Source organism: Ochotona princeps, chromosome 2 (assembly GCF_030435755.1).
Source record: "Ochotona princeps isolate mOchPri1 chromosome 2, mOchPri1.hap1, whole genome shotgun sequence".
Lineage (NCBI taxonomy): Eukaryota > Metazoa > Chordata > Mammalia > Lagomorpha > Ochotonidae > Ochotona > Ochotona princeps.
The window spans coordinates 25,859,705-25,872,800 of NC_080833.1; the positions used below are offsets into that span (position 1 = coordinate 25,859,705).

Genomic DNA, 13,096 nt, shown 5'->3' on the forward strand with positions numbered 1-13,096 from the left:
GGCAAGAGGGAGATCACGGGCCCGGGGAGAAGGAACTGAGAGCAGGCAGGAGGACTGCAGGCTGCTGGCTGAGGATCCAGCGGGGTGCCGTCTCCACTGAACCACCAAGCTCCAGAGAAACAGCTCTGGGAAAGGATGACAGGCTCAGAGCTGAGCCCCTGGGGCTTGGCCCTGACCTGCCATGCAGGTTGGCTGCACGTTGGGTTTCGGCGCTCAGGACAGGAGATCAGGGATGAAGGCAGACACGTGAGAGTCTGGGGTAGCGACTGAATGCACAGAAGTGAAGGAGATGGCCCAGAAGAGAGGAGGAGAGTTAGGAGAGATCCACTGACATTTAAAAAGGATGCAAAGAAAGGAAGAGGAGTCTGCAGTCACGTGATAAGGAGTGGGCAGAGGGGTAGGAGGGAAGTCAGGAGAATGCCATGTCACAGAAGCAGGAGGCATTTTAAGAAGAAAAAGAGTTGGTTGTGTCAAATGCCACAGTGCACCCTAAGGTCAGTAACTCAGGCTCTGGAGTCAGAAGATCCATGTGCCCATTCTGGCCCCGTGGCTCACCAGCTGGATGGATGGGAGCCAAGCAGGTGCATCACTGAGCATCCACTTCCTGGTGTGAGCATCAGACCTGCATTTGAGCCTGGCGGCAAAGACAACGAGCAGAGACAGCGTTCTCAGCACACAGACAGGACTCAGGAAATTCTATTAGTGTGAGCACGGAAGGAGACCATCCTGAGCATGGCTCTCAAGGAGGTCCGTTGGCAAAAACCTCTACCCACAGCACTGGCAAGGACAGGATCTGGAAGTGAGACTTACATGGCAGTGACGGGCAGAAGGGGAAGAGGATGGGGAGTCTGTACCTGAATGCCTCAGGTGGGAAGGAAAGACGGGAGATGGGGCCCAGATGCAGGGAAAGAGCCAGACTAGAGATCCTGAAAGACGGGGAGGGAGCAGCTCAGGGATGCAGGGCATGTTGCCGAGATGGGCTCCAGCCCTGGAGGAAGGATTGGCCTGGGGTGGATGGTCCTGGATCCTCCTCTGAATCAGGGAGAGGGTGAGGGAGCTAGGAGCCCAAAGGTAGACTGGCAGGCTGCTGAGTGCCTCCAGGAAGGTGGTCGGCGCTAGGAAGAATGCAGAGAGGGCAAGGAGAAAGTGCAGTGGAGGAGGAGGTGAAGTGTGGAGAGCCCTGAGACGGAGCTCAGGAGAGCAGTGAGGCTGAGTGAGGAGACAGGGACCCGGAGCTCAGGAGAGCAGTGAGGCTGAGTGAGGAGACAGGGACCCGTGTGAGATCAGGGACCCAGGGAGGGGAAGCAAGGGACGAGGCTCAGCGAGATGGGAAGACAGGAGAGGTGAAACTGCATAAAGAAATGAAGCCAAGAGAGGAAAGAAGATTCCAGAACAGGGTTGAGAAAGAGCTGGTGTCTAGCAAGAGGACCAAGGACTCAGCAAAGATGCTGGAGTCCCTCGGAGGCATCTCGTTGGATGGGGCCGGCCTACCCTGCTTCTCTCCAGAAGTGCCCCAATATCCCAGCCCCCCTAAAGAATGGCTCATTCCCTTCCCCACATGGAGCCCATGGAGCAGCAGGCAGGCAGTGAGGCTGGCCGGCAGGTGGGCCAGCCAGGGCACACTCAGCTACACTGCAGGGCTCCCCCTCTGCGGCCACTGCGGAACACTCACTTCTCTGCAGGACACTGTGATGTGCATGTTAAAAAGGAAGCCCCCAGGGAGGTCAGGGCAGCCCTGGAGAGGCAGCCAGAGGAGAGCAGCCTGCATGGTGGCCGGGGCTCGGTCAGAGGGGAGGGAGGCTGCAGAAGCCCTCCCGCCACCCTTTCGTTTCCAGCTCAGAGCACCTCCCTGTCCAGGGAGAGGGGCAAGCCAAGGTCAACCTTCAAATCCTGAATCCCACAAGTGCTTTCTGGTTTCACCGCGGCCCTCTCTATCCACCCTGAGCTTTCCTGATTTCTCCCCGGAGAGCCCTCATGTGCGTACAGCAGCAGCCAAAAGACACAGGCAGTCTCCATTCCCCACCCCTCTGAACACGCTCTTCCTGGAATGCCTTTCAGCTGCACTTGACTAACTCTGACTCCTCCAGCTCCTCCAAGGAACTGGGCTCCTGTAACACTCCTCCCAGAAGCTGTTCCAAGCCACTGGGATCGGTGAGGGGCCTCCTCCACGCCCCCAAGGTCTTAGGGCTCTCTCCTCTCACTGCCCGTTGCACGGTACTGTTCCCTCTCCTTCCTTGCCCACCACCCCCTTCTGGAAACTGGGCATTCATCCCAAGCACCACCTGGGTCTGCATCCTGGCACCCACAGCACGTGGGCAAGGCTGAATGAATGAGTGAGTGAATGAGAATCAATTCTGGATGCAGCTTTGGGGCGACTCGGGGGAAAGTCACTCTAAATCCCCTGGATATCTAGAACTTGCCTGGGCATCTCTGCATCACACTCTGGAAAGACTAAAGAAAACCAGCCAGGGGGCACGGGCAGTGTGGGAAGAGGACTGCTGATAGCAAGAGGTCCTGAGCAATGCCTCCTTCTAAAGAAAGGATCCAGTGTGGGTCCAGGCAGGGATGGGGTTCCCAGGAGAAGCAGTGATCAAAGCTCCCAACCTCACCTGCCAACAGGGCAGACTGTGCCAGCCACTCCCGGCACCATCCACTCCCAGGAGACCCTGCCCGATCCCAGCTGAGGGCTCAGACTTCAGTGCATGTCCCTGCCACTGGACACCAGAAGCAAAACAAATACCCAAAGGCGCCTCCGTGGCCTCACAGGCTGTGGGTCCTACCCCGAGTAGTCCACAAGCAGAGGCATTGCAAACAACTGAACATATTTCAACAACCCCTGGACCACCTAGAGGTGGGCAGAGGAAAGATCGGAAAAGGCTCTGGAGCAGGAGAACTGCCTCCTGATACAGCCTCCAACAACAAGGGTGGCAGCCCCACAGAGCATCACAGTCTCCCATCTACCACCGCCCCCCGTAAGATGGGGTCCAGCATGCCCCAAACCCAGTAATAGCCCAGAGGAAAGGCTGCCTGTTCCACTCACTGGCACCATCAGAATAGTGGGGGTGATGGAAGCCCCAAATGTGATGCAAGGAGGCAGAGCAAAGACCGCCCCCACCTCCAGCCACTCTTCCCCCAGGGCCATCACAAGGACAGCTGATAGCCCCCAACCAACCCTTTCCCTCCTCCCTGCAGGACAGGACTGGTGAGGGCCGAGGACCCTGTTCCCTTTCCTCACCACAGCCTCACCTGCAGATAGTGGTAAGTCCTGGCTTTGGCCTTGGCCTCTGGACCCAGGAGTCCCTTGCCTGGCCCGGCCCCCGGGTATCCATCCCGACCCTGGCTGACCATCATGGTATGCCAGGCACTTCGCTTGACTGATTGTCCATCCAGCGACATGGACATCCCAGTGCAGGCAAGGCAGCGGCCTTCGGACCCGCCTGAGCGCCCCTTGAAGCTCAAGTCCCGGTAGGACCCGTCCGGAGCCTCCAGGCAGAAGGGACCCCCGGGCTCTCCGGGAGGCCTCCCACCTGCCAGGAAGCCACTGTCACTGTCCAAGTTGTCGTCAGAGCTCCACCAGCCCGCGGCCTTGGCCTGGTGCCGCCCGTCCCCCTTGCGGTCCTTGCTCTTGCTTCTCTTGCCGTGCCGGGACTGGTGGTGGTGGTGGTGGTGGTGGTGATGGTGGTGGTGGGAGGTGTGGGGGCCTCCAGAGCCCGGGCCGGGGTAGCTGTCTCCCCCGGAGCCACCTCTCCCTTCTGCCTTAGGCCCGTTATAGTCCCGTTTCCCCGGTGCCTCCAGAGAGTGGGACTTGGCAAAGAGCTTCTGCACGGAGTGAACCAGGTGCCGGATGCGGCTGGGGCTCTCACTTCGGGCCTCGGGAGCAGTGCCAGAGCCCTGCCCTGGCCCAGGCCCAGATGCAGCTGGCCCTCGCTGGTAGGGCAGCGTGTGGAAGCCATCTTGTTGAACGGGCAACTGCTTTTCAAACTGATCCAGAAGTGTTGGGGGTAAGCGGGGGGCACCCTTGCCCGGGGGGTGGCCCACACAGTCTTCACAGGTGTCAAAGGGGCCCTGGCCAGGGTACATCCTGGGGAAGGTGCTACTACCCCCCCCAGCCCCGGCCCCCCCTGGCCCTCCCTCGGGGCCTACCAACGGCCCCTCGCTGAGGCTTACTGGCCCTTCGGGGGAAAGGTGTCCCAGGCCAGCTCTTGGGGCACAGAAGCGGGGCTCAGTGGAGAAGGCCTCCCTGGAGCCCAGCAGGTATGGGGCCCTGGCAGCTGGGCCCACATCCGTATGCTGCTGGTCAGCAAAGCGGGCTGGGCGGGGATGGCTGCCTCGGTCGCCATGGTAACCCCTCATGGCCTCAGCAAAGGCTCTTCATAGTGTTGGGGGCCAGGCCCCAGGAATGTCCTGGGGAAACAGGGAGAAAAGGGGGTTGGGATTGAAGCTACCTGGTCCTAGCAGGTGTGCCCCACTCCCTTTTGGTAACGTTGTAATTAACTCTATCCTCTTCCCACCAAAGGGCTCTGAAGTCATCGGAGCAATCCTAGCAGACAGAGGCTCACCAGGACGCTGAGGAAGCGAGAGCCTCAGCCAGCCAAGGCCGCAAATGTGATAAACACTTATGCATGGGAAGAAGTGCCCTCGGCCAGGTGGACTTGTAAACATCCTCTGATCACCAAAAAGAAAAGGAGACCTGGGCAGCCACACAAACTGTTCCAAGATGAACTCGCTTTCAGCAAGCTGACTTGAAGTAAACTGAGCCAGAGCTACACCTCTACCCTAGCCCTCTGCCCCACACCCCGCCGCTGCAGGTGCCAGAGCTACCACCCAACATGGCTCTATGGAAAATGTCCCCCTCCCCACTTCCCTTCTGCTGGCTGAAGGCTTCCTCCCTCCCCTAGGGACTAAAGTAAGAAGAAACTCAGAGCCACTCCTCCTCCTCCCTCTTCTAGAAACTTCCCTTGCCCTTTGTCCCCACTCTACAGGAAGGAGTAATGGAAGACAGGAGGGCTGGTTGCACCAGGCAGCATCCAAGTCCTGAGCTGGGCCTGGAACCCAGGAGTTCCTCCTCCCAGGAACTGTGGCAGGGCAAGGAGGTGATGGCCAAAAAGCTCCGGAGCCCGTGCTGCTGGCCCCAGTCCCAGGCTGGCCAAGGCTGCAGGACAGAGAGGTCAGCGCTCAGCAAGAGCCGCCTCTAATCAGGACTCCAGGAGCTGCCAGGACAGGAGCTACAACAGGAGGGGGTGACAGCAGGAGGGACAGGGACTGAGGAGCTGGCAGACGGTGCCCGCCCTCATCCCAGACCAGGCTCCCTGGGCCATCTGCTGACTGCGAGAGGTGGACTGCCTCAAAGACTCCAGACAGCAGCACCTCCGAGCCTCACTCTCCCTTCCTCCCCACCACAGCCTTCCCACACCCGCCAGCCTCTGGTTTCTAGCAGCTCCTGCTCAGAGCTCATCTGCTACTGTTTCCCGAGCACCTGCCGCACACCCAGCATTGTGTAGAGCGAGTCTTTCCTAACCCTGCTCAAGTGCTGCAAGGGAGATTGTGTCCACAGTCACCCATGAGAACATGGAGCTCAAAGTGGTGATGTCCCAATGCCAGTAAGTGGGCGACTCACTTTAAATCCATTTAAGCCCAAGATATTCTGATCCAAAAACCCAACTCTAACCCCACCTCCTCCCGTCCTACCGCCCACCCCACTCCCAGTCTCCCAGGCTCATCTACCACTCACCATCCGGAACGTCCCATCCTCGTCGTCAGGATCCCCACTGCCAGGCAGAATCCTAACTTCAGAAGGCTCAGGATTGGCTCCTGGTAACAAAACAGGAGGTGGTCAGCAAAGGGGCAAAGGACTGTAGGGGGTTGGAGGTAGAAGATTCTCCCAGGATCCTGAAGAAGACTCATCTCTGGCCCCGACTGCTTCCCTTCCCAACCCCCCAGGCCAGGACTGATTGGATCCCCCATGATGCAAAGCCTCTGGACCCCAGGGAAATGAAGTTGGCTTCATTATGCAAATACTTGCAAATGAGCTTGTAGGCTGGACTACCTCCAACTGCAGGTGCCTGTGCGATCTGTCCCTGGTGCTGAGCCACTGCATTTCCATAACCCTCAAGTAGGATTCCACCCCAACAGCTAACACAAGGAAGGGTCTGAGTGAGAAGTGTCTGGAGAGAATTTAAGGGTGCACCTGTCCTCAAGGGGGTTAGAGTCGAGCATGGGAACAACTTGTCACATAACAAAGTTATTTCGGGTCCCTGTGCTTCTGCGCAAGATATTCCCTCCCAGAATCTCTTTTCATCCACTCCCAATGTCTCCTCTTGGCTAATACTCATATTAAGCCCACCACCCCTTAAAGACTTTCTGTACTCTTATTCTGTGTGATGTCTCTCTATTGGGCTTTTGTATCACCCTGGAACCTCCATGAAAGCAGCTCCCATGCTACACTGCAACTGGTTGGTTTCTGTCTCCAATTAGGATGGGATCTTCCAGGGGGCAGAGGCAGGAACCAACTCCTCTGTGGCTCTCCAGCACCTAACTCAGTGCTCAGTTCAAGGGTGGTCCCTAATAGAGAGTCACTAAGGAGATGAATGCATGACGGTGCCAGACCAAGATGCCCAGAAGGTCAGACTAGTTTAGATGAAGACAAGACTAGAGTCAAGAGAGGGAAATCCAGGACTGGCGTGGTGGTGTAGCTAGCTAATCATCCACCTGGAGCACTGGCATCCCATTTGGGTTCCGGTTCAAATCCCAGATGCTCCACTTCCAATCAGCTCCCTGTTAATAGGCCTGGGAAAGCAGTGGAGGATGACCCAAGCATTTGGGCCCCTGCATCTATATGAGAAATTAAGAAGAAGCTCCTGGCTCCCAGCTTTAGAGCAGCCCAGCTCTGACCACTGCAACCATTTGTAGAATGAACCAATGGATGGAAGATCTCCCTGTAACACTGACTTTCAAGTATTAAAAAAAAAAAAAAGATCTGAGAGAGAGAGAGAGATATCAAGGAGAACTTACCAAGGAAGAGGGCATTCAAAGTGAAGTACATAATGGCTGTGTGTTACCAGGATAAAGACAGTGAAGGGACAGAGGGACAGTCGCCACTAGCTCAGACGGAAGGAGGCTCACAGCAGAACTGCACAACTAAGGAATTCTGAGGGCTAGGCAGCTGGGGTTTGGCGAACACTGGAAGACATGAGAGTGTCTCAGAAAGGAAGACGACTCTGAAGTTTGCAGCAGCCGTGACTGGAAGACTAATGATGCCATTATTAGACGCAGGGATGTCAGAGAGAAGGGAGAGCTTTGCGAGCATGATTAATAGTAGTGGAGGAGACACAGTCAGACATCAGGAAGAACTTCCTGGTCCAGAGGGATGGGAGACAGTGAAGACGATAGTGCAGTCTCCTGGGAATCTTCCACAGTGGTGTGTGTGTGGGGGGGAGACACACCCAGTGTGGGTCTTACACTGGAGACCAGGTGACATCACAGATACCACCTGCCCCTGCTCAGAGGACGAGTCCCCTCCCCACACTGCCCTTGTCTAGGGAACCTGAGGGAGCTTCAGCCCAGCTTGCATAATGGTGAAAAGCACCTGGAAATCCCTCCCCCACCGCCCCCAAAGGAGCTCTGACAGCCTGGGCCTTGATCCATGGTGTTCCTCCCCTCCGTGTCCCAGGCAGCACCTGTGCAGACTCAAAGCATGAAAGGCCAGCCTGGCAGGAGGCCCACACCATCTCACTAGCTGTGTCTGAGTTCACATCAAGCTGGAGGCTCACACTGAACTTCCCAAGGGTGAATGTTCCTGGGACCCCTTCCCCTGCAGCTACCCACAGGTGCCACTGTCTGAACCAATGAGCCACCCTCGAGACGACCTCGCTCACCGACTTTTAGCCACTCTCGCATCCACTGTCCTCCATGCTCCACCCTAAGAACTGGGCCCTGTGTTTGCTCCTCTCCGCCCCGACTCCCTAACCCTTATCCTGTAGACTTGCAAGCAGAAACCTATGGCACAAGTGACCTCATCTCTCTAAGTCTAATGACACTTGCTCACCTATCAAGGATTTTAATGAATAGCAAATGACATAACACACATGAGACCGCTTAGACAACATAATCTCTCACATGAAGCCTTTATGCTGGATTTCCAAAATCCCCAATGTCCAAACAGTTCACAACAGAACCAAATCCAAACCACCAGGAGTAGGCACTAGCCAACTGATAAGTTTCCCAACGGAGGGATTTAATGAATGACTGGCTTCCAGCTAAGGGTTAGGCTTTGCAGTCACATTCCTTCACCTCCTACTCAGTGGTAAGGAAAAGAGGTAAGGAGGGGGTTGACAACTTAATCCATCACCAAAGACTCTGGTTTCACCACCTAGCTCCATGTCCACCCAAGCAGCTAAACAGAATTCACTTCGAACCTGTTGCAGGTCTGGGCAAATGAGAGCTGCATGAAAACACCAATGTTTCTGAGCAATAGTTTGCCTCTGTGACAAAGGGGGCGCTGACACCGCATCCTCCCCGCTCTTCTCAGTTTAAACAAAACCACCACGGTAGGTAGGTGGCCGGGCTGCCACGGAAGGGTGGAAGCCTGCCCCTCCTGACACCCTGGAGCCACAGGACAGACACAAACCATTGCCTTTTCACGGGGCTGGGTATGACAAGGAAGAAACACTCCACTGAGGCCTCACGGGGCCTATTTTCGGCACTTGACGCAGAAGCACTGTCAGCGGATCTAACACTGGCGTGGAGCACGTGCGGCCGCGGGGGGGCCCTGACGGCACTCCTGGCTCCTGCTCGCGCCCTGCTCCCACCTCAACCAGCATCTGGAAACAAAAGCCCAACTTTGTCCTTTCTCTGACTGAATGTCCTTGTTGGCTTTCTGACGTATGAGAGCAAAATGCCTTCACCCTCACCCTCACCAGGCGCATGAGGCCTGGCCCTTCCCACTTTCCCAGCCTCCCCTCACCACATGCCTGGCTTCCTGGGTTCCAGCCCTTTTTTTTTTTTTTTTTTTTTAATTTCCCAATCTTGTGCTCCTTCACATCATGAGGTCTGGTACCCCTGATACACCCCTCCCATGGAGGAAGCTCCTACCCTCCTCTGTCTTGCTACGTCCAACATACCCTTCAGATCTCAACCCAGCTGTTACTTCCTCAGGGAAGCCTTCTCTGGCCTGACTAGGTCAGATCCCCCTGCTGCTTGCTCTCAAGGCACAGCATGCCCGGGTAGCTCTTCCATCCCTACCACTGGGAATGTGTGTGATTCCTCACTCACAGTGACAGGACTGGGATCCGCGCTGCCCACTGCACTCTCCCCCCAGCCCTTCGCACAATGCTTGGCATGCAGCAGGTGTCTCGAGTGACTGAGAACCTACACATAAGACACGTTGGCGTTCGATGCTTGATTTCATTCCCACAACTACTACTCCAAGACAGGGGGCTCGCCCCATTTACAGACGAGACTCGGGCTGGAGAGGCTAATGGATTTGCCCAGGGTGAGATCGAGAGTCAGCTGCAAAGCCAGAAGCTAAACCCTGACTCCAGAGACGTTGCTTTTCTCCCACCTGTGCAACTGGCGCAGACAAACTTACTCAGTGCCAGTCTAAAGTAAAACACAGTCAGGAAAATGAATGCTTCCCTCCCCTGACCCCTCACACCTAAAAAAAAACAAACAAACCAAAAATTCCACAAATGCCACACACTCCAGAACTAACCAGAGAGCATGGTCTGGACTTTCCTCCTCCATGAGTTTATGCCCTGTCCAAGGTCAGCTAAGCACATAAACACAGCAAGCTTCCCAAAACCAGGGGCGCAACGGTGGGTGCTGGGGCTCCTCTCTCCACGGTGCTGCACCAAGTCCTCTGCTCTGCCCAGCCACAGGGAGGTGATCAGATGGTGCTCTGGGCCGAGGGAAACAGCCACTTGTGTGATTGCCTGTGGCTGGCTGGGAAGTGGGGAGCGAAGGAGTCTGGGAAGGTGCACTGTGTGTGACAAATTCTCCTCTGATGCAGCTCGAATCTATCTGGGAGTGGAAGCAGTGGCACAGATGCCGTCACCAAGAAATTACCCAATTTAGCACCAACTACACAATCCGGCAATTAGTTTCTTAAACCGGAACTTGCTGGGGGCTGCCAGCCTGGCAGGGTTGTTGTTACAAATCTCACTGGGAAACCAGCTGTGTACTTTGCCAGGAGGCTGTCACTGCCCCAAGCAATTACCTTCCAGAAAAAGAATGGAAAGAGTGGGGGGAAGGAAAAAGGCTGCAGAGGAAGGAGTCCGTGTTTGCTCTTCCTGTCCCTCCAGAGCCCTGCCTGGCCACAACAGTTGATTTTCCTTTCTGGAGGCCTGGGTGACTCATGAACTCCCTGGATCAGGGCACTTTGTGGTGTGGACTCCATCATCAAATGATCTGGGTTCAAATCTCCTTCTGCTCACAGCTGTGTGTACCTGGACATGTGAGTCTACTCTCTCCGCCTGCCCCCCTCTCTCAACCTATCTTCTCATCTCTAAGTGCAGCCAATACTAAAGCCATGGCATGACACAGGGGTTAGCAGTCCTTTAACTCTGCACCTGGCACACAGCAAATACTCGCATCAAGAGAGCTATGAGCATTCACTCATTAATTCCTCCCTTGGTGTGTACTGTGTGACCTTGAGTAGAATGCTTAATCGCTCTGAGATCCACCTCTAAGACAACAGATGCTCTGCTGGGGACAAGACAAGCAGTTCTTACTCAAAGACTGCCTATATCCAGACACCCTGGGACCCAGATGTGTGGCAATGGCCGTATCTCACAGATGGATACAAAGTGATGCCTTGGGAAAGATGAAAACTTCAGAACTTCGCTATCAGCTGATCCCCGCGCCCCAACCCTGGGGGTCCGCTCTATCCAATCCCCTCACACACAGCCTATGAGGTCGGCCCCCACTTGTACCATCACAGCAACACTTACAAGCAAGAGAGGTTGAGAACTCAACTCCAGGCCTGGGGGCGAGCCAAGTGTGCCCCTGGGAAAAAGGTCAGGCTTCACCCTGAGTTGGCCTAACCAGTCTCCTGAGCCTTCTGCCTCAGTTTCCCTGTCTAGCCCATCACCGACCCCTGAACTGGCAGCACCTTGGGTGGCTGCACCTGAATGTTCATTGAGAATGGGACAGTCACTAGGAACCCCCAACACAGGGCTTCTGACCGCAGCCCACGGGCGTCTCTCCCCAGATCCCTCGCCTTCCCCTGCATCCAGGTCCTGCCTGAATGCCTTTGACCAACCTGCCACTGGCTTAGCTGGATGGCCTTGGCAGCATCTCTGTGGCTGAGCTGGGGCTTCAGTCCTGGCCCCCCCGGAGCCCTGAAGCTCACTAGCCCACAACTGCCCCTTTACCCACTCAGTATATCTTGTACCCAACTCTGGGTCTCAGGGCCCCAAGGAAAATCCTTCTCCTTTCCTCACTGGCCCAGAAAGTGGAGGAGAAAGACGACGGAAGGAGGAAGATTTGCAGTTGTGCTCCTTCCCTTTTATTACTTTGTTCAATCACAATGTGCTGGGGTCTCGGGGCAGGAATTTTACAGATAATACTGCAAAACACTCGAGGCAGGCAGATGCAGGACTAAATGCAGCTCCCGGCCCCATTGGCCAGGCCTCAGCCCGTGAATAACCCACACCACCTATAATCTGCCTGAAAACCCCACCTCAGGGGGCTCTGCACTTGATGTTCTCTCCGCTGGAACACTCTGCCCCAGATAGTCCCACGGCGTCGTCCATCTCATCTTTTGGGGCTCAGCTCACAGAGAGCGTCTCATGAAATGCGAGGTCATCAACTGAGCTCGCTGTGCCTCACGCCATTCCAGGTCCACTGCTCCTTGAAGTTCCTTTCCCCATCACACGTGCACACCTCCCCTGGGATAACACAAGGTCCGGAAGGGCAGGGACCATGTCTGTCTCATGCCCTGTGGTGTCCCATGTGTCCAGAGCAACAGCTCAGACTAACAGGTGCTCAGAAAAAAGAAAACCCTATGGCCAGAAGGCCCGTCTTCCCTTGCTGTCCTCACCCACTCTACTCCTGCGTACACTGATGACCCACAAAAAGGGACTCCACGAGCTCTGGAACCCCAGCCTCTGCGCTGGCATTGTGGTGCAAAGGAGTAAGCCGCCGCCTACAACGCTGGCAGTCCCAGCATTTCAATGTAGGAGTCCCAGCTGTTCCACTTCTGAGCCAGCTCCCTGTTAATGTGCCTGGAAAAGTACAGGAAGATGGCCCAAGCACCTGGGTTCCTGCCACCCAGGTGGAAGAACCAGATGAAGCATCTGGCTTCCGGCTTTGGCCTGGCCCAGCCTCAGCCATGACAGCTATCTGGAAAGTGAACCGGCGAATGGAGGATGAAGATCTTTCTCCCTCTCTCTGTGTAACTCTGCCTTTTGAAGAAATAAATAGATCTTATTTTTTGAAGGGCTAAATTGTAGAACAAAGCCAAGGTTCTACCACCCACCCTAAGGGCGGGGTCTCCTGACCCATACCCGACAGCCCTAGCTTTCTCCAGCAGATACCACACAGACGGTTGGCAGCAGAAGCAATCTGTGGACTCTAAGGCAGCTTGGTCAGCCTTACTGTCCCCAGACCCCTACTCATGGTCATGGCCAAGTGCTTCTATCTCATTCTCAGCTCCCTCCTTGCTCTCTGTCAACAAATGCAATTCACACACCGAGTTGCCAGGGCCTGGCCATGCCATCTCCCAAAGGTCCCCAGGAGCCTGGCCCTACTGAGGAGGACTCCCAGGACCACAGCTTCTGCAGGCTCCTGGGCAGGAGCAGCTGGCAAGAAAAACAATGGATCACACATCCTGAGCTAAACTACTCAAGTTCACATTCCAGCTGCACCGGATGCTACCTGTGCAGCCTTCAGTGGATCCCTCCAGCTCAGGCACAGGTCCCCCATACTGTCTTTGTTAAAGATTCATTGTGTTTTGGAAAGGCAGATATACAGAGAGACAAAAAGATCTTGCATATGCTGGTTTACTCCCCAACTAGTTGCAACAGCTAGAGCTGAGCTGATCTGAAGCCAAGAACCAGGAGCTTCTTTCAGGTCTCCTCCATGGGTGCAGGGTCCTAAG

The 13,096-nt window shown here is 55.6% G+C and overlaps 1 protein-coding gene and 1 long non-coding RNA gene across 2 annotated transcripts in view; one reads left to right on the top strand and one right to left on the bottom strand.

Moving 5' to 3' along the window:
* DLGAP3 (DLG associated protein 3) overlaps nucleotides 1-13,096 on the bottom strand; it is a 59,600-nt gene that overhangs the window by 35,269 nt on the left and 11,235 nt on the right. Inside the window, exons 2-3 of the mRNA XM_058678641.1 lie at nucleotides 5,732-5,811; nucleotides 3,247-4,404 (exon numbers count right to left, since the gene is read on the bottom strand). Of these exons, the coding sequence (XP_058534624.1) occupies nucleotides 3,247-4,353 (1,107 nt within the window). The 5' untranslated portion in view covers nucleotides 4,354-4,404; nucleotides 5,732-5,811. The remainder of the gene's footprint in view (nucleotides 1-3,246; nucleotides 4,405-5,731; nucleotides 5,812-13,096) is intronic.
* Nucleotides 3,869-4,768, top strand: LOC131482837 (uncharacterized). Its single transcript, XR_009247342.1, has 2 exons — nucleotides 3,869-4,001; nucleotides 4,517-4,768. It is a non-coding gene; the product is annotated as an uncharacterized LOC131482837 (long non-coding RNA).